The sequence below is a fragment of the Sander lucioperca genome, chromosome 2 (assembly GCF_008315115.2).
Source record: "Sander lucioperca isolate FBNREF2018 chromosome 2, SLUC_FBN_1.2, whole genome shotgun sequence".
Taxonomy (NCBI): domain Eukaryota; kingdom Metazoa; phylum Chordata; class Actinopteri; order Perciformes; family Percidae; genus Sander; species Sander lucioperca.
Window position 1 is genome coordinate 45,587,669 of NC_050174.1, and position 22,831 is coordinate 45,610,499.

The following is a 22,831-nucleotide window of genomic DNA, read 5'->3' on the forward strand; positions in this document are numbered from 1 at the left end:
GATGAACTCTTCAAATCCACAGACACACATTGGGCCACTGCTGCACTGCATCAACACCCACACTGTCTGGCATGACAACAAACGACTCAAGAAACAAAGACACTACTATCTACAGTACCACCCTGCCCACTGAGGAGAATGTTTTGGACAGTGATATGAGCTAGGGTCTAGAATATGTTCGCCATTGTTTCAAAATTCAACACAATAGAGGAGGATTGAATTACAAAGATGCGGCTGGGTAGAGATGAATGGAGCAGACTGTGGCTGGATGAATCATAAAGTGCACTTCGGATTGCTCTAATCATCAGTGAATGTATTACCCTCGAAAGCTAAATAGCCAGGCCTCGGGTTTGTTTGTCATTTCTGTCGGTCCATCATGTGGTGCAACAGTACTAGCATAAATTTCCCTTTGGCCTAGGGCTGGCTGATGTGACCATAATCTTCTATCTCCATACAGGTCACAATAGCAATATCATGATGTATCATGTTTTCTGGTAATTCAATAAATAAATAAATAGTCAATACAGTTTAAAATTACCTCAAAGTAAAGACTATTTTTTGTATACTCCTGTGTTTGTTAAATACTTGACCAATTAAAAGTACTGATTATTTTCTAATTTTATGAAGAACTTTAGCGCAAAATGAACATAACGTGCAAGGATCAGAACGTAAAGTGTTTTCCAATTTATGAAATATTGCCGTAACGGAGTTCAGCTGCTGGTTTTTCAACATTGCGATAGAAACGTTATAGAAGAATATATATAGGATAGACATTTTTACATTGTTTTGATGATGTCGTCATATTGGCCAGCCCTACTCTGGCTTCTCTTCTCAACAGTGAACGAGCTTACCTGTTGATTTACATAACCAGAGCAGCATTAGTCTTAGGTAGCCTACCAGTTAAGCCCTACAATGGAAACACCACTGTTGCTTTCTCAACCGTGTACTGTAGCTACAGTGCTATTTTACACTCATATTTTGCATTATTTTAATGGATTTGTATTACATTTTATTTATCAATTTTACAAAGATGTACTTGATACATGCATAATGTGGATAACAACAACTAATGTTTGACTTTTTATTACAGGAATTAAAGCAAAGCTGCCTTTACTCCAGTCTACATTTCGTCTTTCTCTTCTTCCCTGTCACACTCCTATTGTCTCTCTTCGCCATGTGGCTGGCCATGTTGGGAACATCACTGGAGAGATTCTTTCCACAATTAACTCACCCTCTCCACACTGGCTCACACTTCAGCATTCCTGTCCCCTGGCAGGACACCCTCCCAGTGCCCTTGCAGACAGATGGAGACGTAGCCTGCGTTGGCATTAAGGAGTAGTGGTGGTTGTGGTGGCAGGGGTGGGATTGGGTTCTCTCTCTTGGGAGCTACCTCAGACTTGGCTCTGACTGTCCTGTCTTGGGCAGACACAACAAATGGTGTCCTGTCTGTCCAATGAACCAGGACAACATCAATGTGAAGGAATCCATCTTGTCAAGCTCTGCTGGTAACCTGAGCTTGGGTATTCCCGTGAGTGAGCAACAACCTGGTCCATTTCATCCATCCTAAATGTCAAGGAGATTGGGCAGCGTCTTTGATTTCTGCTATGTGGTGGTGTGCTACATACTGAGCGGACAACTATGGAGATGATACCTTTATTAAGTTCTATCCTAAGCAGTCATAAAAAAAATATGCACTGATTTACCCCCATTTCTGAGCAACTCCTGTTGAAAGGGAACGGCTTAGAATCCCCTATAAGTATAACTACAGTGTAGTTATACAAAATAATTGATAATTACTTTATATACAACTTGTGCGTCATTATTACTATATGCTTACTGGCCTCTGACTGCTATTATAACATAAAGTTATTCCAAAAGCTACAGGTGGTTTTCAATTAATGCGTAGCTTTCAGTCAAAGCATTTGTGATGCGAGTAACTTACTGTGACGTTACGCATGTACATTTGAAGAAAACACTCACCTTTTATCAGCCGCTCCGTTGTGGACTGTTTCTCTTGTTTGACTTTGTCTTTATCCTTTCCAGACATCTTTGCTTCGTCTGAAGGCTAACTTCGGGAATACAATCTTGTACAGCTCTCTTGCCAGCTGGCCAAAAGACAAGCTAGCACATCAGCCTGGCCGTCAGCTCCGTCTTGACTTTCCGTTGTGGTCGGAGGCACTAATTTTATGTCTGCTCTTTCCAGCAAACAGAGACGATTAGCCAGCGCAAGAGCTCCGGCTCTTGTTGGGGTTTGACTGGCTATTAACCTAGCTAGCTTGCAGCAACATTAATGCTAGCGAATAATTACAGCACAAAGAAGTAATGTTGACAAAAATGGAGGAAGGTAATAAACATTCAAAAGAATTAACAGAGGCGACCGTTCGCTGTGTAGCTAATAGTTATCAAGTACAACAAATGATACCTGGATATTACGTAGAGGGAGGCTGCCGTTAACAGCTAACGTTAATCCGATTTAGTTAACGTTACTCTTTTTCAGCTAGTTAGCCAGCTAACATTTTAACGTATTGGCAAGACGTCGGGCAGGCAAAGACAGCAACGGAAAACTGGTGTTTCATCTTCTATGTACAGGCCGTTTAATGTAGAACAAAATACAGTCCCACGTAAAATCGCGTTTACTTAGTATGCATATACACCGAGAGTCCTTCCAAGATGCAGAGCGACTTGACAGTGTATCCTCCCCCTCGGATTAAACTCTAATCTGACAGTGAGTGAGGAGCAGCGGTGGATTTCCTACAACATGGTGGAGCCGATGTGACGTGTCTATGGAAACGTTACACATGGTTCAGGGGTGCGTTCCAAAATACAAACCTTTCTATTGAACTGACCTGTTTTTTCTTTGCTTCTGCTCGCACGCGAATGATCATACCATATGGGAAATACCTCTTAATACTGCTGCACTAGAGTAAAAGCTTCTGAGGCAGGTTTTGTATCAAATGCGTCAATAGTTCCTGCATAGCTATACTGTTTCTAGTCTTATCTTTTATTGTTCTTTGTATTGTCATTGTCCTGTATTTGAACGTGTTTCTGATTGAACCCAAACTCATCTGAAAGTTCGAATAAATAATCACACAAAATAATTGGCTAAGTCGACCAATTAAATCGAAAATACAAAAAATATTTTGCAAGTTACTACTGTTTACTACACACAATACACCACCACGAAGCACGCCCATTCTAAAACAAGAGCCCGATTTTGATGGGCGTGCCTCTGAAGTATTTGCCCTGTAAATGATGAGGTTAATTGGAAAAATAGTTTAGATGAAAACTAGTTGTTTTCCATGGTTAAAAAAAAAAATCCATCTTCTGTGCATTAAATGGGACTTGAATGCAACACTAGACGACTAGAGGTGCATTCAAAACCTCAAAGGGTTTTACACTTTAATACACTAATTAGATGTAGTGTAGCAAAATAATTCACAGTCCAGTAGAAAGCCAGCCTGCGACATACAATGAGTGACGTAACACAATACAAATTACATTTTGAGAGTGTGAGATGTAATTGCTTTTTTAAATCACACAAGTGAAAAACTCATGAATATCAGTTACTCAAGTACTTGAAATATTACCAACATTATGAAACTTTGACAGTTTTTACATTAATATTAAATAGAGTAGAGAAATATTTAGATAGATATATTTTCATACAGTAATGTATTTCTCTTGGCACTGGAAGAACATGACGCTATGAAACTGGATTTTCAAGTTTTTCACTAGTGATACTGAAAAATGTAATTCAATATCAACCGAGGAACACTAGATGGCTGTCTTGTTTCATTTTCAAAAACCTGTTGCACAGTGCAAAGCTGCAATCTATTGATTATTTATAATGTTTAGAAATTATTATAATTGTGTAATTTTCTCATTAGTTTAGTGTCATATAAAATATAAGTTTATACATTTAGAGAGATTGTTAATACTTTGTCCATGGTTATTAATTGTTTTGTAAACCATCTATAAACATTGGATGGCTGTTATGAATTTGCTACTAATGCTTATTTTAGTAAGTTAATGCTTAATAAATGGTTTATAAAGCATTAAGTAACATTACATCTTTTTGGTCATCTACATGTATAAGATGTGATTATTTGTACACTGATAATAGCTATCTAAATAATGTGTATAGATGGTTTACAAAGTCTTTATTAACCATAGACAGTAGTACAGGTCAACAAATTCAAATACCTTGGACTAAACTTTAGACAATAACCTCAGTTTTGATCAACACGTCACTGATATCCACAAACGATCTCAGCAGAGGTTACATGTCAGCCGTAAACTCAGAGCACTTTCTGTTGCCCCACACCTCCTGTTGGTACTTTACAAAAGCATAATCCAACCCATCCTACTGTACTGTTCCCCGTTTCTACAACATGCTCACCATTCCTAACAAAAACAAACTCACCAAGATCACACACGTCGCCTCCAAAATGATCAGCTCCCCTACACCCAACATCTCAGACCTGAACGATGGAGCCATCACACGCCTTGCCCTCGCCACTGTCAATGGCACCAATCACCCTCTATATCCACACTTTACACTGTTGCCATCTGGCCCGCAGATACAGGACTCTGAGGTGTAGAAGCACTCGCTTTGGCAGAAGTTTTGGCGCTTCTGCCATACCACTGCTGAACAAACTACCTTGCTGACTTTGTATAGATATGGTGTCGTTGTTGTAAATGTGCTTGTTTCCATGTGTCTATAAACCTGTCTATGTTATCTGTTGATGTATTTGTCTGTGTATATTGCCGTGTGCATGAAACAGACTGTGAAAACAAATCTTTCTAATGGGACAATATCTATCTATCATTACCAGTATAGATAGATAGTATTATATTAATCAGATGCAACTTTATAATAGCCATCCAAATAATGTTTGACGGTTTATAAACAATTTTCTTATTTCTTCTCTTCATTAACAAATTATACTTAATATAATATATAAAATGTTATGTGAGCAACTATAAACTGTTAAAATAACAAATTATTGCATAAGTAATAATTAGTAAACATTAATGATCATTTTGTTGTTAGTTAACAGTAAAATAACTATTAACTCAAGTTTAATTAACTATCAATTTACCATTTATTAGCGATGGTTATTATACAGCCTAATAAAGCAACTGGATAAAAGCAGATACAAAAAAAATGAGATTTATTGAACTTGAAAATAGCATTAAATTCCACTTAAACATTCATTATAAGTAATCATCTACAACATTACACTGAAAATATCACCAACCACATATAAAACCATGGACAGAGGATCAGTTCAAACGTAAAAAGCAGCTCAACAGCTAAACACAACCCAAAAAAAATATATATATTAAAGAGGAATCTTCAGAGTGGACACAAAGAGCAAAGGCCATGCACAAAAGAATCATCTATTGTTAGTTGTTAGAAATGCTGGCTCATGGTGATTTTGATGTTTTAGCTTCAGCTTTTTATGTAGTTTTGCCTGCTGACAAGTATGCTTGGTCCATTCTGTGGTCCACTTCTTTGCCTTGAGGTGAAGTATTATCACCAAGATATGACACAAAACATTTTGGAGCCCTGTTTTTTCACCAACCAAAAACAAAAAACCCAGCAACAACACATGCACAAATCTCTGAATTCACCCCAGGCAAACCTCAATACAAATAGAGGAAGAATGGAAGAGGAGCACAAGCACCACTAGGCGCATAGCCTGAGGGCGTCCCTTGTCTCTCTGGCACATGTTCAGTATCGCTCGATTCTGGCCTTCTGCTTCTAGTGAGAAAGCAAAGTCTGACAGTCAACAGTCAGACACTGCTCTCTTCTACCATCTGGTGGAACATGAAATCAGTAGCAGGAGGGGAAGAAGACCAAATACTTGGCCAGTTTGTTCTTGGGTTGGGGAGGAGCATAGAGAAACATGGAGTAGTCAGCAGGACGTGATCAACGTCACTTCAAGTGTAGGCACTCATGGCTCTTCAACAGTGCACAGCTACAGCACTTGGGAGGAATAAAAGTGAATTTCTATCACACCGGAAAAACATTTCCTCCCAAAGCCAGGTTGACCTCGCAAGTTCCTTTTGAAGAAATCTCGCTTGCATGTTTACAGAGTGTTTGAGCTCAACATCACAAACAGATATGTTGGGAACAATAGTAGATTATCTCACTAAATGTTTCACTTACATACAAAAAAAGACTGTTGTTTGAACACAGAGTGATGTGGGAAATCTTTGGTGCTCAGTGTGACGGAAAACTGAACAGGACCATATGAGATCCAGAAGAACTGTTGGCATCATCTCCAATCCCAATTGAGTTTAAGACAAAGGACATTATAAAAAGGAGTGTTGCATTACAACAGGAACCCACAAAAAAACAACACACACCAGAAGTGTACTGTATGGCTATACAAAAGATCCTTCATTTCAGGCAAGGCTCAACAGGCCTAGTCATTTGTTACAATAGTTCAGCCACTGGTCCTCTCCTTCAACTCCCTTTTTGACTTTTGCTCTGAGATGGACCAAGTGGAAACAGTCAACCATCTTGGACCAGGCAGGTCTGGACTCTCGAGACACATCCGCATATTGAAGAAGAGATACACCAACCAAAGCCCTCCTTTAGAAATGTTAATCACTCTATCCTGGCTATCATTAACATAACTCCATTAGTACTATAACATAAAAAGATGCTGACACTCAAATATTTCTATGTACCTTGTGAATTATTATATTTAAAAACAAACAAAATATCACAGCACAGATTGAGGCATAGATGCCTGAATATATTCTGGGATTACTGCACAGTAATTAGGGTCTCTCTTTGCTTGCATATACATTACCAGTAAATTAGTATGCTGCAGTTGGAAATGACTAATCAAACCCTGTTTTGAATGACTTTAGTGTTCCATAAAAGCTTGAGGAGCATGTTTGAAGGGAGGTAAGAGAGGGGAACTAATGGGGATGCAGAGCTGACGGCACTGCCAGGAGACAGAAGGTGCTGATAAATGACAAGTCCCAGCCCAGTGACCCATAGACTGACACTGACTGACTACAGCAGCCTGCACTGGACCTTTCCACTGAAGGGACTCAGGTTAGCGAGAGTCGAGGCCGATCTCGTCACGTTTTTTTGTTGTTGCTGTTGTTGGGAGTGTTATGGGAGTGAGAGAAGAGCACGAATCCACAGACATTATTGGAGAGCTGCTTCAGCCGAACGTGACCACCCCAGCCTGTGCAGGTCCGCCTTCTTGCGTTGTCATTGCTCATATTCGAAGAAGCCGGACGTCATAGAAAAATTGTTCTCAAGAGGAGTTCCAGGAGTGAAAAGTCCACGACACGCACTGTGTCCTCTGAGTGGCAACTACATCTATTTATTGCATGATGAAGCCAGGCTGCGGGGCCATCCGGGGTGGGGGCCTTTGAGGCAAAGCTGGGGGGTACTGAGATAGTAGGTGGGTGGGGTAGCCAGAGGAGACGTTGGGAAATGAATGGCCTGTTCTGGGAGGAATCGGCGGGTATGGCGATGCTGAGTAGAAAACAGAAGGCTGGGGGGCAGCGGTTGGAGATGGATTTAGAATTGGGGCCGGCTGGGATGGAGGAAGTGGGGGTTTCCTCCTCGGCTGGGCGACGGGGGAAGAGCTGCTGCCGGCATCGTTGAGGAGGGAGGAGGATGAGGGTCTGGCTGCTGCCGACACATCCTGAGATCGGGAGGTAGAGACCGACGCCTGGGGGAGCCGCTGACCATTCAGCACCATTTCCTGCAGCTTCTCGATCTTCACCCTTCTCAAGTGGGCCAGCTTTCTGTTGCTCTGGTAGGCATCGATGAAGGAATCCAGGGTCATGTCACCATCCAGGAATGAATCAGCCATATTCTGTTGACAGAAGTAAAAGATGTGTGACAGTTTTAGAGAGAGTATAGAGAAGTCCCTTTGGACTCTCATTCAACACCGTTTAGAGCCAGCTGACCAGTGTTAACGGCGGGACGTTCAGAGTGACAAGGAAGGGGCATATGTTTTAAGTGCTTTGGTGGCCTTCTGTAAGTTATTTTGGGGTACAAAGAGTTAGAATAGTAACATATTCAATATTTTTCATATCTAAACATCATAAATAATCTATAGCTGTTTGGGGCCCTTTTGCCTCGGGCCCCCAGGCAGTTGCCTACCTTGCCTAATAGTAAAGTCTGCTCTTAATGTTTTTCACGTGAACCTGAGTATGTATTTCACCGGTGTTTCTGACGATGAGTAGCCGCGACTCAGGTATGTGACGCAACTCTGTCATGGCAGTTGTAATGCTCAGGACCCAAGGGGGCGCAGTGTGAAGTTGATGAGACGAACGGTTCTCGAAGAAAGCAGCAAGCAGCAATACCACAGGCCAAGCAACCGACCCTTCAGAACAGGCATGTTTTGAATGGGCACTGCACTAGTCTAACAAATAGCCTACATTATAGGATCATCCTATTGTTCTGTCTTGTATTCATTTATTTAAAGCTAAAGTGCGTAACTTTTTTTTATATAAATGAACGTCTGTTACATTCAAGCCATTGCCAAATGAGTTGCTACAAAGCTAGTTAAGACAATCAGCTTCACACATCTCTCTCTCTGTATTTCTCAGTATGGCTATGTTTAGAAATTGTTGTCGTCCGACGACTCTGCACGCAGAAACTTGAGTGAAGATAATTACCTCTTCTGAAGAGTCCATGTTTTTTTAATCCATGATTACGGAAGGCTGTGTCATGTGGATGCAACAACAGTGGTGTTGTCATTACTTAGAATTCCTCATGGGGGTGACAGAAACTACACACTATAGATTTCTTTATATTTCAATATGAATGCTGAATCGTGCATGCCCCGCATTGCGATGCATTGCCGAATCGATTATTGTTGACACCACTAATATTTCTGTTGTACTGCAGTGCTCTCTCTCACTGCTGCAGATCCTCTTTTCACCTGGTCTCTGTTTTAGCTACAGAGTGAGACCTCTTTTCTTCTTCTTCTGTACTATCTTTGATTGCACTCGCACATGTGTAGTAGCTCAGATGTAGATCATGTCAGCTAACTAGCTCCATAGACCGTAAAAGAAAGGCTGTTTCTACAACTTCGGTCAGTTACAAGGCAGGATTAGCTGGGAGACTTCTAAATGAGGGCGCACATGTAAGTAGTTCTTTTGTAGATCATGGTGAACTTGTGTGTTGTAGCAGTGCTTTGCTATTGAGAATGAGGTAGCATTCTAGCGTTAGCATGCTAACGCTACGAGCTAATGGTTGCGGTTAGCCTGCTCGTTTCGGCTTGTGACGTAGAAGCGTGGCTGGTCGTTATGCCGTATCGATGCACACACTAGCGCACAAGTATAAACATCAGGCCACTTGAGTTTGTTTTACAGTTCTGTGGAGGATCCACGCAGAGCTTTCGCCGTAGCCTGTGTAGCCTATGTAAAAGTGGCCTGATGTTTATACTTGTGCGCTGGTGTGTGCGTCGAGCCAGCCGTGTGTGTGTAGTTAGGCTACGGCGAAAGCTCTGCCGGAGCCTCCGCAGAACTGTAAAACAAGCGGCGCCGCAGTAAACTGCCGTGACCTAACGCGACACACACACAGAACGTCGAAGGTGTGTGTTGCCAGAAGACACATTTTGTTTTAAAGCAGCCATATTATGCTCATTTTCAGGTTCATAATTGTATTTTAAGGTTGTATCAGAATAGGTTTACATGGTTTAATTTTCAAAAAACACCATATGTTTGTTGTACTGCAGTGCTCTCTCTCACTGCTGCAGATCCTCTTTTCACCTGGTCTCTGTTTTAGCTACAGAGTGAGACCTCTTTTCTTCTTCTTCTTCTGTACTATCTTTGATTGCACTGCACATGCCCAGTAGCTCAGATGTAGATCATGTCAGCTAGCTAGCTCCATAGACAGTAAAAGAAAGGCTGTTTCTACAACTTTGGTCAGTTACAAGGCAGGATTAGCTGGGAGACTTCTAAATGAGGGCGCACATGTAAGTAGTTCTTTTGTAGATTATGGTGAACTTGTGTGTGTTGTAGCAGTGCTTTGCTACTGAGAACGAGGTAGCATGCTAGCGTTAGCATTAGCGTTAGCATGCTAACGCTACGAGCTAATGGTTGCGGTTAGCCTGCTTGTTTCGGCTTGTGACGTCACAAGCCGTGCCGATTTTGAACAGCTCTCCCAGAGACTGAAGGCAGGACACATTCAGAAACTGTATCTCACTCTAAACAGCATGGATGGATTTTTTTCAAAGTTTGTATGTGTGTGGAAGCACCAGAGACACAACATAACACCCCAAATCCCAGAAAAAGTGATTTTTTCATAATATGGGCACTTTAAATGAAGCTGGAGGCAGCAAAAACACAGCTGGCTAAACTGTTTAAAAATAGCGGGTTTGTTCAGGACACCCCCCGTCTGTCGCTTTCACGTCACCTTTTCGGCTCGCCTCAGCTCGCTTGGAACCTCGACTGAGGAGGTACTAAAAAAAGTACCTGTTAGCAGGTACCAGGTACTTTTTTTCGTAATGGAAAACCAAAAAAGGCGAGTAGAGTCGAAGCGAGTCGAGCTGGTACCATGTAATGGAAAAGCGCCAAATATGGGCACTTTAAGAACGTTTGGTGAATGAGGCCCAATGTCCTTGTGGGTGATGTCAGAATTCAGGAGGTTGAACAACAAACCCAGGTAGTGCCCTTGTAGTATTTCTCTTATGGTATAAATCTAGCATGTTGTTTGTTTATCTAAAACATGGGAGAAGTACCTTCATGACTTGATTGACAGATCAAAAGCACTGAGAGGACAGATAGATTTTGCAATTTTCACATTTTAGGTAGTAAGTCATTCTGCTGCCCACATGCTCTCCAACAAGTCTTACATTTGAACAATGAGGCCTCTGTAGGGTAGGACATCAACAACTGTAAAGGCAGGTACATACATGACGTCATCCGTGGAGAGAGCGGTATAATGCTTACCTCTGTCTCCTCTTCTATTTTGGCTCCCTCCGCCTGCAGCAGGGCCAGCAAAAGGTCCAGGGAGGTGTTTCCTGACTTGTGGTCTGTTAAAACACAAGACAGAGAGACAGCAGAAATGTTATTCTGATGGACCCGAAACTGAGCAACTGTTAAACTGCTCTTAATCACATTTTCATCAAAACTGCAAGACCCACATTACTCTTAATGCTCACTGAATGCTACGGTTTCTGATGGAAATGAAATGAAATTGTAATAATGCATCAACACAATGAACCTAATGTTATCACTACACCCTGAGGAAGGCTCAAGCCAACATCGAGTGCCTGGATATGGTCATAACTCTTCCTCCTCTCCGTGAATTGTATTCCCTTCCACGAGCACAGGTGGTTAAAAGAATACCAGAAGCACTCCTGCCACATTTGTCTTCTTTTCTTTTTTTGAAACATAATGTTTTAATATTTTTGCTTTTACTTCTTCTCGTGCGAATGGACCGTTGACAATATTGGGGGCGAAAACCGCCTGCACACTTGCTGCTTAATTCGATACACGTAGGTACCATTCTTTGCCTCTCCCTACATTTTGTTTCTCACTCGCAGACAAAAAATAGATTGACATTGACACTGTTGTTGAATTGGTGCACAAGGACTTTTATCGTGCAAGTGGCATTTAATCTGTGCGTGTGAAATAATATAATTCTCTTGTGAGCAGGTTTCAGCACGCTCACAATATGACATAAATTCAGACTGATCTCATGATGTGGCGTATGTATGACACGCCAATTCGTATGCGGTTATCAAGACGCATACTCGCTTTTTAGCGTGTTTATCAACGCTGTTGCGATTGCGTGTGAATTGACGCCGTAGCGAGTAGTATGAAAGGGCGAAAATCCACGTAGGGAAGTTGGTCAGGGTGGAGGATGGGTAAAACACAGGACTTTCACCCAGGAGAGCGGGGATCGTGTGATGTTTCCTTCGTGTCCCGCATGTGATGTTTTCTTTCCGTGTTTGTTCTTTTCCTAAACCCAACCCAGTTCTTCTTTTCCTAAACCCAACCCCGTTCTTCTTTTCCTAAACCCAACCCAGTTCTTCTTTTCCTAAACCCAACCCCGTTCTTCTTTTCCTAAACCCAACCCACGTGGCGTGTCACATTTCCTAAACCCAACCCAGTTCTTCTTTTCCTAATCCCAACCCGCTTGTGACGTTTCCTAAACCCAACCGTAGCCTCGCGATAACACGCCACGTGGCTTTAGGAAAGTGCTGTGTATGTTTACGCGAAGTCATGATATCACGTTGCATAAATTTGACGCCATACTTGGCTACAAAATTTGCAATACGTTATTTCCAGTGCCACACACTCTGTGGCCACTCAGATCGCCCAGAGACCTGCCACTGCCCCGATGTGCAGGGTGGTGCGAGGGCCCGTTCATCTCTGCTTGCAGTTTTAATTTGTTATTATTAATTTGTTGTATTTTATCAGATGCAAACAAAAACAACATCATGACATTGGCATTATATATCCGCAATTGGCCAACGTGCTCTCTAAATATCAGCATCGGCCATTAAAAAAACCCATATCGGTTAACAACTAGTTATTTTACTCTGTTTTGCAAGCTTTTGTGACAAAGGCCCTTTTGTCTGTGAACCAGAGCTACAACCACATTTGCAATATTACAAAACTACATTTCATCACCTCCTTTACACAATCTTTCCAACACATCTGAGTCACAAGAAACTGGTGTACCGTTTACACAGCGCTCGAAGCAACACCTAAAATAACCAAGGAGCTCATTCGCCAAACAAAACCCCCAAAACATTCCCTTAGTTCTTAACCTGAAATGAACATGTTAGTTACACGAGATTTGAATGAGCCTGTCACTCAAAGCTGAGGCAGGATATGTGAAATCCGCCAGTCTTGGTCGTGTGATTGACACATCCAAACAGCCTCTGTGTTTGCTGTGAACTTGCAAAGCCCCACAGAGTCAACTGAAACTGGCTGGGTGTCTCTAAGGAGGGAGCCTGTTTTGTTTGTGTTCCTAAGCAGGACTGAAAGTCAACCTGGGATTGTAATCACACACAGTGGCACTCTGGCGATAAGACCAATTGCACATCACTAGTTACTGATCTCCACTATAGCATTGTCAACTCACCTTCATTCCACCAAGCCTTGCCACAATAGAGTGGATCTCCAATTACAGCAGAGACTCCAGTCCAACTAAGCATGGGCCGGTATAAGATTCTGACGGTATGATAACCTTCAGCAAAAATATCACGGTTTCACAGTATTGCAATTACAGCTATAAATGTTTATATTTTAGAAATGTCTGGGTAAAAAAAAAAAAAAAACATTTTTCTCCATTGAACACAATGTATTTTATTTTTAAAACACACTGCACACTGGCAGGGAGAGGGATTTCTAAACTGCACTTTCTGTCCTTCAGATATCATTATGATCATACAGATCATAAAAAACAGCTCATACCTTAGGAACGGTATGACAGAAAATTTTAATGGTTTTGAAACCGTGACTTGTTCAAACCGCGGTATACCGTGAAACCGGACTTCCTTCTATGCATGGCAACCAAGTGAACAAAGATCCAGACCATTTAATTTATGCACTGGACATTGAAGGTGATGTAGGTAAGCCAGATGTTTACAAAACCTTCTGCACTCAAACTTCCATAACTGATGTTGAACACGTTTAGCTCTGTGAGGCTGTACTTTCATACAGCAGTGCGCTGTGAGCTAAATACTAATGTCACCATGCCAACATACCTACGATGACAATGCTAACATGTTGACGTTTAGCAGTTATGTGTTCCCTGTTCATGATACTAGTTTAAAAAGTAAGCATGCCAACGGCTGCCCTTATTTACAAAACACAAAGTACAGCTGAGGCGGACAGGAATGTCATTATTTATGCAGGTATTTGGTCATCATGGAAACATTTAAACGTTGACCTGATGATGACATTAGATGAAGAGTCAGGGGATCACCAAAGTTATTACAGTTCATTCTGAGAGGGACACATTTCATTTCATTTAGGGCTGCAAGATGCGAGGAAAAATTGAACATTGAATTGATAATAAAAAGCAGCACTAAAAAAAAGGATGATTTAAAATGCAGTTTTTTTACTGATAAAAATCTCTTTGTCGATATGCCGCAGCCTTTCACGATATGTGTATTACGCCAGTTAATATTGTAATGACGATAATAATGTGCAGCACTAATTTTATTATTATTTCAAAGAGTCGTTGAAACATTTCCCTCAAAACCACTATTGTCGATCTAATGGTGAAGCTATTGGAAAAGGCAGGGGATCACCAAAATCATAAGGGTTCATCCTCTGGGGAACATGAATGTCAGAATGTTGTGCCGATCCATTTAGTAGACTGACAGACCAACATTTTGACCCTTAATGCCATGCTGCTAGCATGGCTAAAAAGTAGACTTTCCACTAAAAGCCAATGCCATACCGATTACCTTCTTCTCAGGTGTGCAGATTATCAGGTTAAAAGCAGCGGAGAAAGCAATACAACCATACAGACCAGACTGCTTGCTTGTAACTCAACATTTCGGCGTTCTTGGCTGAGATGGACGACATACCGCTGCATAAATTAACCAGCAGCTACAAAACACCACAGTAAATTTCAGCCTGCGTGCACATTTAAAAAAAATAAAAAGATATTTGAATGCCAAAATTGAAAATCAAATACCCACCCATCGAACAAATATTCAAATATTTGGATTTAGCCCTTATTATATCATATATACTTTGGGTATAGTCAAAGTACAGCTCTCTGTTGCCGTCTGTCCAACCGCCAACTACTCTGTCACTTGAGAATTTCTAACATGTTCCATGGTTATTATGGGTTAAACAGAGTAAATGAGTTAGGGTGTGAAAGCTCTGCTCTACACTTTAAGTCTGGTATATGCTATTGAGCACACCAATAAAGAACATCCATGATGTAGCACCACAGTTAAAAATTCGAACTCAAACGATTAGCCAGACCAAGATTTCTGTCAAATTGGCAAATTTACTGGTAATATTTTGTATCTATATATTGTAGATGCCAAAACCTAATGATGGTTTGCCACATTTTACTGGCAGAGATTAAATTCAATAGAAACACATTCAAAGACAGAGGCTTCATTCTTAACACAGCCTCTGTCTCTCTCTGTCTCTGTGTGTGTGAAATAAGCTGCCTTCAAGTGTTCTCTCAGGCATATCAGCAGCACTCCTCGACACAAAGCTGTAATTCTCTGGCTGAGCGGAGAGCCTGTCAAGCAACACAACACGCAGCCAGAGATCATGAGACAGCCATTTAGTAAATGAATCCACATCGATCTCTGCTGTGAATCTGAGGGGGGAAGTCTCTCTCTCTCTCTCTCTCTCTCTCTCTCTCTCTCTCCCCAACCCCATCATCTGCCACTCCCACCGTGGCTGTTTTACACCAGCTTGCTTGGCAGCACAATGGTCCAGTGTGGGCAGCCGTTCCCAGAGGCAGTGGATGGGGGTGGTGATGGGGTTGCCCTGCCATTTTGGCCTCCAGAGCCCAATGGTGAAGGGTAATGCAGAGAACACACATTTCCTGGAGAAAAGGTCAGGAAGGGCGATGCCGGTGGTGTAACTGTATGAAAACGACAACAGAGCAAGCTAATGTATGTTGGATCTTTCATCTGCGTCAAACGGCTACATTTCTCTCAGCTCTGAGCATCGCTGTCCTTCCCCAGCTGCTCTACAGCAAACCCAAAACTAGGACGGCTAGTGCATGGAGTAACCTACATTCGACAAAAGCCATCACTTGCTGACAACAGACAAAACCACAGACTGCAAAATTTAACTTCGGCCTTGAAGCAAAGTCTGTGACAACCGTTGTGTATTGTATACATGACAGCACCAGGCTTTTAGAGTCTGCATGCCTTTCAGGGAAGAAGGCAGAGTCAAACTTTTATCAGCGTAGCAGAGTAGTGAATGGTTGGCATGCTATTTTGAGAGGGTCGCTTGGCAACCGCTGCGTCAACAAGGCCACAAGTATTGTCATTCCCTTTTCTTCACACACTAGGAAGTAGCGTGAAGGTGCGTCAGTAAGGGTTATTATAGCCATAAGCCTCTTGCAGTGGAGACGTAAATCAGATCTGAAAACTTGCTCAACCCAAGTTCAATCGCAGCGACTGCCTGCAGCAACATGACATCAGGGCTTCTGGTGAAAGGGCTGCTACAGCCTCTGATGGGAAACATGAGAACGGGTGAAACAAGTCTCTTAAGCGCGTGTTCACGCAGAAGAAGAACAAACGATGTGGGGGGAAAAAAATCTCATCTTCCTATGATGATGACTGTGTGGAAAGGTTCACGGTCAAGCTGTAAGCAGATAACCGCAATCACCAAAGCTCTCCGTATTATCAGTATTTTCATATTGGATGTTTTGATGCAGAGCTGAAAGTTGTCAAGACGCATAGTATATAATGTCCCCGGTTGCATTACAGCCCAGAACCCTCGTTTCATATCATACATCTCTCTCATGTTTCCAGTTTGTATCTCAGCTGTCACTATCAAATAATGTAAATAATAATAATTGTATTTAAGTTTCCCCGACTGTTCCGTTTTCTGATGACACAGAATTGGGAAGCAGGGCACAATCTAAATTGCTATTCAGAAATAGTCTTGATTTAAAGTACAATATTAGAGAAGCTAAACTATCCCTTACTAAAAAATATTTGATTTCACTCCAAATTTAAATACACGTGGATGTGTAATGGCATTGTTTCTTTTTTTTTCTCCTTAAAAATCATATGTATATAGTAAGTATATTAATATCTGGGCTTAAGGATATGAGTTTTGGTAAAACGATTTACCAATATCACAATAAATTATAATACTAAAAATCTTTAGAGGCCCTAATTAAAAGTAAAAGTTTGTAATGTGCCCTGTGTATATTGTGCCAGGTGCTCTGTTTTTAATGACTTCATAGACAAGAGTGTTGAAATTTGGTAACAGCTGGGTAACATGAAACATTCAAGACACTAGGGCGGTCAATGAATATTCTAAATTCGAATATACATCCGAATTGTAAAAACAAACAGACATTCGAATATGAAAACTTATATTTGAATATTGTGAGAGAGACAAAAGCGGCACTACCGCAGCTGTCTGCCTCGCGCGTTCTCTCGCGGGCTGCTGCTTCTGCTTCCTAAAGGCCGTTTTACGGTTGTGCGCAAACTCCACGCCGTAGCTACGGCGTCGCTCCTATGGGGTCGTGACCCTTTCGGAGTTTCTTTGCATCCCGGTGCATTTCACCGCCAGAACGCTAGGGGGTGTGTGGTTTCCGGAGGGCCAATCGCGAAACTCTTTGTTTACTTGTGCGTTGGTGTGTGCCTCGAGCTGGCATGTGTGTGTTTGTTTGTTTGTTTGTGTGTGTGGGGGGGGGAGAGTGGGTGATAGAGCGAGGGAGAAAGTGAGAGAGTGACGGCGATTGTCTTCAGAGCGAGATGTGACTCTAGAGGCATAGTGAGAGAAACAAAGTGTCTCCCCTGTGCTTTCTGACCACGGTGGGAAATCTGTAGCAGGAAAAGTTAACCGTCTCCTTGATTTCATGTTGTTTATGGAGAAGGAGAACCAGGAAATGAGTCGGGGGAAATGCAACGCTACCAAGCCACGGCTGAGCGGCGTGCTTGGCCGCGACGTGTAGTTACATTTTTGGAGAGGTGCACGTCAGGCTACGGCTACGGCTACGGCTACGGCGTGGACGTAGACGCAGAGGGGTCTGTGGGGGTACGCCGTCGATTCTACGCATGACTATAAAACGGCCTTAAGGCTGCATTCAAACTGTCTGCTTCGGCCGTCCGACGGTCCGGCAAACACGCAGGTCTTTCCATTCATTTTGAATGGGGGTGGTGCGTTTAGGGTGCGGCAGGGGGACACACTCAAAGAAACGCAGCGGGCCTGCGGCGAAAAGTTGAGACAGACTCAACTTTTGGGGAAACAGTAACCCCCACGTCATGCTGGGGTGGGCAATCATGTAACCGGAGATCAGACTTGTCGGTGTGCTTAATGTTTCCTGCACAACAAATCTCTCTCTCTCTCTCGCTCGCTCTCTCTGTGAAATAAGCTGCCTTCAAGTGTGGTCAGACAGGGTATCTGCACATTTTTAACAGCAAATTTAATGACTTTTAAGACCTTTTTTAAGTCCTCTAAAAAGGAAAATTTAAGACTTTACCCCGACAAAAAAAACAGGAAAATGTTCAGCGCTTTACATTATATATGCGCACAAAAAGATTTTTGAATATATTCAAACCTATGTGTTTTTTAGACTGAATATTTGCATGTCATTTCTGGCCAGTTTTGACACAGAGGATCATTAGAAATGTTTCGCTTTCTTGTAACAGCTGTACTGCTGCTGTACCTAGGGTGGATTTGCGAAGCTGATAGGACTCAAATCTCTCCTGGAGACAGCTGTAGCGCTTGGTGAGCTCCTCTTTGTTGTGCTCCAGTCTGGGCTGCAGGATGAGGTTTTGCTCTGCCAGGCTTCGGTTGTTGACCAGTGTCTCCTCTTTGCTCTGCTGAACTTCCTGCATCTACAAAACACACACACACAAAAACATGTCAAAAGAAATATGTCATTACCTGTTCATTCCCTTTAATTCAGAACTCATGACAGGCTGAGTCTTAAGTGGGCATTCACACAGCCTGTGTCGGCCGTCAGATGGTGCGGCAAACACGCAGGTCTCTCCATTCATTTTGAATGGGGGTAGTGCATTTTGGCTGCGGCGGGGTTTGCCGCAGGGGGGACACCAAGGGGGTAGGCTTCGCTTCAGAGCTCGAACCTCCTATGGCGCCATTTTGATGCTACAAAACGATCACCCGACGTTAGCATTCCACTGAGCATTCATTTTGACGTCACTTTGACAGCGAATAACTTTACATCTGAAGCGTTTAAAGACTTTATTTGTCCATTGTTTATTTCTAAAGAAACACGACAAGGTATAAAAGGCTCCATTACCTTGTACCTCACGTTATGGCTCCGTAGCAGACGTTTTTGTAAAAACAGGCTAACGATTGTGTCATAACCATGCGACTTACTGTCGCATAGTAGAGGAATTACCGTATAGTACAGGAGAAGCTCGCAGGCAGTTTCGACTTACATTAGCGGTTTAAGTTTAATTACTAATGTTAACTAGCATTTTAGTTAGCAATAATTACCCTGTGTCCATGTTATCTCCTTACATATACCTACGCTCTCCGTCTCTGCAAGATTGGGAATGATTGAGATTTCTCTTGGCACAGCTACCAGAAGACTTCCAACTTTCAGGCAGGTTGCTCACGTCACATTTACATCGTCTCTCTCAGTTGGAGGCTGCGCAGTAACGCTCAGCCATCACCGGAAAAGTGCTTCTAATGGCCTTCACTGGTCTCCGTCCAGAGCAACCGGATCTGTTGGTCCATTCTTATATACAGTCTATGAGGGACACACACTAAAAACGTAGCGAGCCTGCAGCGAAAAGTTGAGACCGACTCAACTTTTGGAGAAACACAACCCCACGTCATGCTGCGGTGGCCAATCATGTACCCAGTGATCAGACTTTTCGGTTCTGAGGCGGTGTGAGAGTCCCGTACACTAAACAGGAAACATCACTGCCTCTATCGCTGAAACACGTTTGGCAGCACAGTCCATCCGTCTCGCTGGTCTCTTTTCTTTCTCTCTTTCTACGTGAAATGAAGCTGCCCTCAAGTGCGGTCGGAAACGTCAAGACCTATTAACGATCTGACGGAAAACAGTAGTTGTGAAATATAAAGTCTACTTGTGCTACATTGGGGGGGGGGTTAAAGAACACAACAGGACGTCACACAAATGGCCCCCCGACACACCACCCTGCGGAAAATTGATCTCAGTTTCCCTGTCTGAACCTGTTTTTTTACAGTCTATGGCCTGAACGCAGCCTTAGAGACAAGACTTCTCTCATACTGGATTCAAATTTAAAGCAACAATATGTAACTTTTCCCGCTTCGGTCCCCCTACAGGTTGTCTCGTTGGAACTACAGTTCGCGCTACCCGCCGCTTTGGTCCCGCTACAGGTTGTCTCAACTGCAGCTAAAAGTTACATAGTGTTGCTTTGACAGGGTGAGAAAAGTCATTCTCCACTATTAACATTGATTATTTGCGAAGAAACATCTAAGAAATAACAAGAAGAGGAAAAGGAAAGAAAGAAAAGGTTATTGTAGTGAATATAAACTATGAATCATCGCACTCAACCTGCCAGTTTTCACACAACTCCCACAAGCCTTTTCACATATTTAGAAAGACAAATCATGACAACAAATGTGTCATGCTCAGCGGCTGTACATTGCTGGGATAAAGCCTGACATCCGGCTGTCCTTCCACACTTGCCATCTCCGCTATTGGGGCTTAGCGCCGTCCAGGACGGTTGTGATTGGTTAAATGAAATACAAACGAGCCAGAGTGTTTTTTCCCCCTATTACAGAATAGATAGGCGGTGTAGCCAGGCCATACTCCAGCGCAGACACAGCTGTGGAGAGGTCTATCAATGCGAAACTACCTAACAACAAAAAAAGAAAACCAAACCGTATTTTAAACATTCCCTAGCAAGTTGAAATTTTAAATGTCAGACAGACATTTAAACACAAACACGTGGCAAAGCACTCAAAACGCCTTTGTGGTAGTTCTCCTGGACAACATTTTACCATGATGTCACACATACACACACAGACTCACAAGGTGAAAACAAATGATCATCATGAAACAGATGTCACTGTCGCGGATGGTAAAAAAAAAACTAAAAAAACTATATAGGCTTTAAATCACCTGCAGGGCCATTACTGACAGCAGCTTGTTAAATCGAAACAATACAAAATGTAACATGACTTATTTCAGCGTATGCAGTATTAAGCACTTAAGAGCAGTAGGGGAAAGACAGGCTCCAAAACAAAAATACAGCAGCTGAGATACTTCTGACTTATCAAGTTTTAATGGCTACCCTGTTACTAACAATAGATCTTTGTCAGGACAGGTGTTTTGACATGTCATAGCAGGAAATGCCCAGGTATATCTAATAACATGAATCATGGCTGCATTCCATTCAGGAGCGCCAGTACCTGGACCTTGCTATTGTGAATGCTGTGCATAGACAGTTAATGGACAAAGCGACGCCATAGACTTCCACGGAGACCAGTGAAGTCAATTAGAAGCAATCTTCCGGTGATGGCTGACACGCAAGTTCCACCAACTGCGGAACGGCTGCGGATCAGCTCCGCTGCGTGCCGGCTCCGTGCTCCACCGTCCGTCAATACCCACCAGGTCTGGATTTGTTGCGGAACGGCTGCAGCCATGACTGACAGCTGAAGTCACAAGGACCCACGAGATCTCGCAAATTCACGTATGATCGCGCGATATAACAGGATGTAGTTTCTATAAACAGAGCCACAAAACCAACAACAGTTTGTTTCCATCCAGAGGAGTAGAGGGGCAACAACTCTGTGCTGAAATATGATCCGCCGTGAGCACGGCGTATTTTATTTAGAAAATTAACCGGATGTTTTATTTTGTTTCTGTGCTCGACTTCCTGTCCCGCACTATCTGCCCTGTGCTGAATTGCTGCGGAGCTCTCTGGCATCTGGCAAAAATAGAAGCTCTGCGTATCTGCTCTGGAGGATCCGCAGTTGGTGGAAATTGCGGTTGGGCGTTGCTGTGCAGCCTCAAACTGAGCTTGACGACATAGATGTGACGTGAGCAACCTGTCTGAAAGTTCTAGTAGCTGTGCCAAGAGGAATCTGAATCATTCAATCTTGCAGAGACGGAGAGCGTGAGTAGGAGCTGTCCATGAGCGTAGGAGCAGGAGCAACTTTTGGTAAGTATTCTGATTAATTATTTTGTCATTTTGACTGTATGCCTCCACGTCCCCCCGATTGCCTGCGAGCTTCTCCTGACTATATGGTAATTTCTCTACTGCGCGACAGAAAGTCGCGTGGTTATGACACAATCGTTAGCCTATTTTTATAAAAACGGCTGCTACTGGGCCATAACGTGAGATACAAGGTAATGGAGCCTTTTATACATTGTCGGCTTTCTTTAGAAATAAACAATGGACAAACAGAGTCTTTAAACGCTTCAGATGTAAAGTTATTCGCTGTCAAAGTGACGCCAAAATGAATGGCAGTCAATGGAATGCTAGCAGAAGGTGATGGCTTGTTAGCCTATGAACCTCCCCATAGGAGGTACGCTTTTCGGATGCTTGCTTACCGCCTTGATGCTGTGCAGTGTTCATCATTTTGCTTCACTGTAATGCAAATTGGGGATTTTTTTTTAAGGGGCACTATTAACATGTCACACTCAAAATTCAGACAAACACTCATAAAATGTTTGATTATGAATGTAGTGCCTTAAAGGGTAACTACCGTTTTTTTCAACCTGGACCCTATTTTCCTATGTGTTTGTGTCTAAGTGACTGATGGGAACAATCTTTGACATTGGTCCACTATTAAGCGAGATAGCTGCAGTCGGCAGCGGCGAAACAAGCTACAAAGTAAGTTAATAGAGCAATTGTCCAGCTTGTATTTACCTTCACAAAAGTGCTCATTTTTCCACTGACAGACTCAGATTAATATTCTATTAATTCTTAATTAATATACAGATTAAAGTGTCACGTTGAAAAAAAACGGTAGTTACCCTTTAAATAGTGATTCCTTTTGTGTGTACAGCCACTATCATAGTTTACTCGGACACCTGAATGGAGAGGAGCCATCATCAATGTTTTTAGTTTTGCCGTGTTCATGTCATATATTTCAGAGCATGATTACAAGTAGCCAATTTGGAAAAGAACTTTCATGTCAGCCTTTCAATTCCAAATCTGAGATAACCAGAACTTCATGTAAACAT

At 42.4% G+C, this 22,831-nt stretch overlaps 2 protein-coding genes and 1 long non-coding RNA gene across 7 annotated transcripts in view; 1 reads left to right on the forward strand and 2 right to left on the reverse strand.

Moving 5' to 3' along the window:
* Positions 1-2,764, reverse strand: part of ppp3cca (protein phosphatase 3, catalytic subunit, gamma isozyme, a) — a 34,119-nt gene extending 31,355 nt beyond the window's left edge. For 2 of the 4 annotated variants that reach the window (XM_035998699.1, XM_035998693.1), the window contains exon 1: positions 1,981-2,764. In XM_035998699.1, the coding sequence (XP_035854592.1) occupies positions 1,981-2,047 (67 nt within the window). In that variant the 5' untranslated portion in view covers positions 2,048-2,764. Of the gene's footprint in view, positions 1-1,397; positions 1,504-1,980 lie in introns of those variants that run through there. The other 2 variants (XM_035998694.1, XM_035998702.1) reach the window with 2 other exon arrangements.
* Positions 2,765-4,154: 1,390 nt separating this feature from the next.
* Positions 4,155-21,165, forward strand: LOC116047657. The gene is made up of 3 exons (XR_004896631.1): positions 4,155-4,179; positions 17,393-17,395; positions 21,088-21,165. It is a non-coding gene; the product is annotated as an uncharacterized LOC116047657 (long non-coding RNA).
* vps37ba (VPS37B subunit of ESCRT-I a) overlaps positions 5,158-22,831 on the reverse strand; it is a 29,353-nt gene continuing 11,679 nt past the window's right edge. For both annotated transcript variants that reach the window (XM_031296564.2, XM_031296563.2), the window contains exons 2-4: positions 18,344-18,515; positions 10,945-11,027; positions 5,158-7,856 (exon numbers count right to left, since the gene is read on the reverse strand). In XM_031296564.2, coding sequence (XP_031152424.2) covers positions 7,356-7,856; positions 10,945-11,027; positions 18,344-18,515 — 756 coding nt within the window. In that variant the 3' untranslated portion in view covers positions 5,158-7,355. The remainder of the gene's footprint in view (positions 7,857-10,944; positions 11,028-18,343; positions 18,516-22,831) is intronic.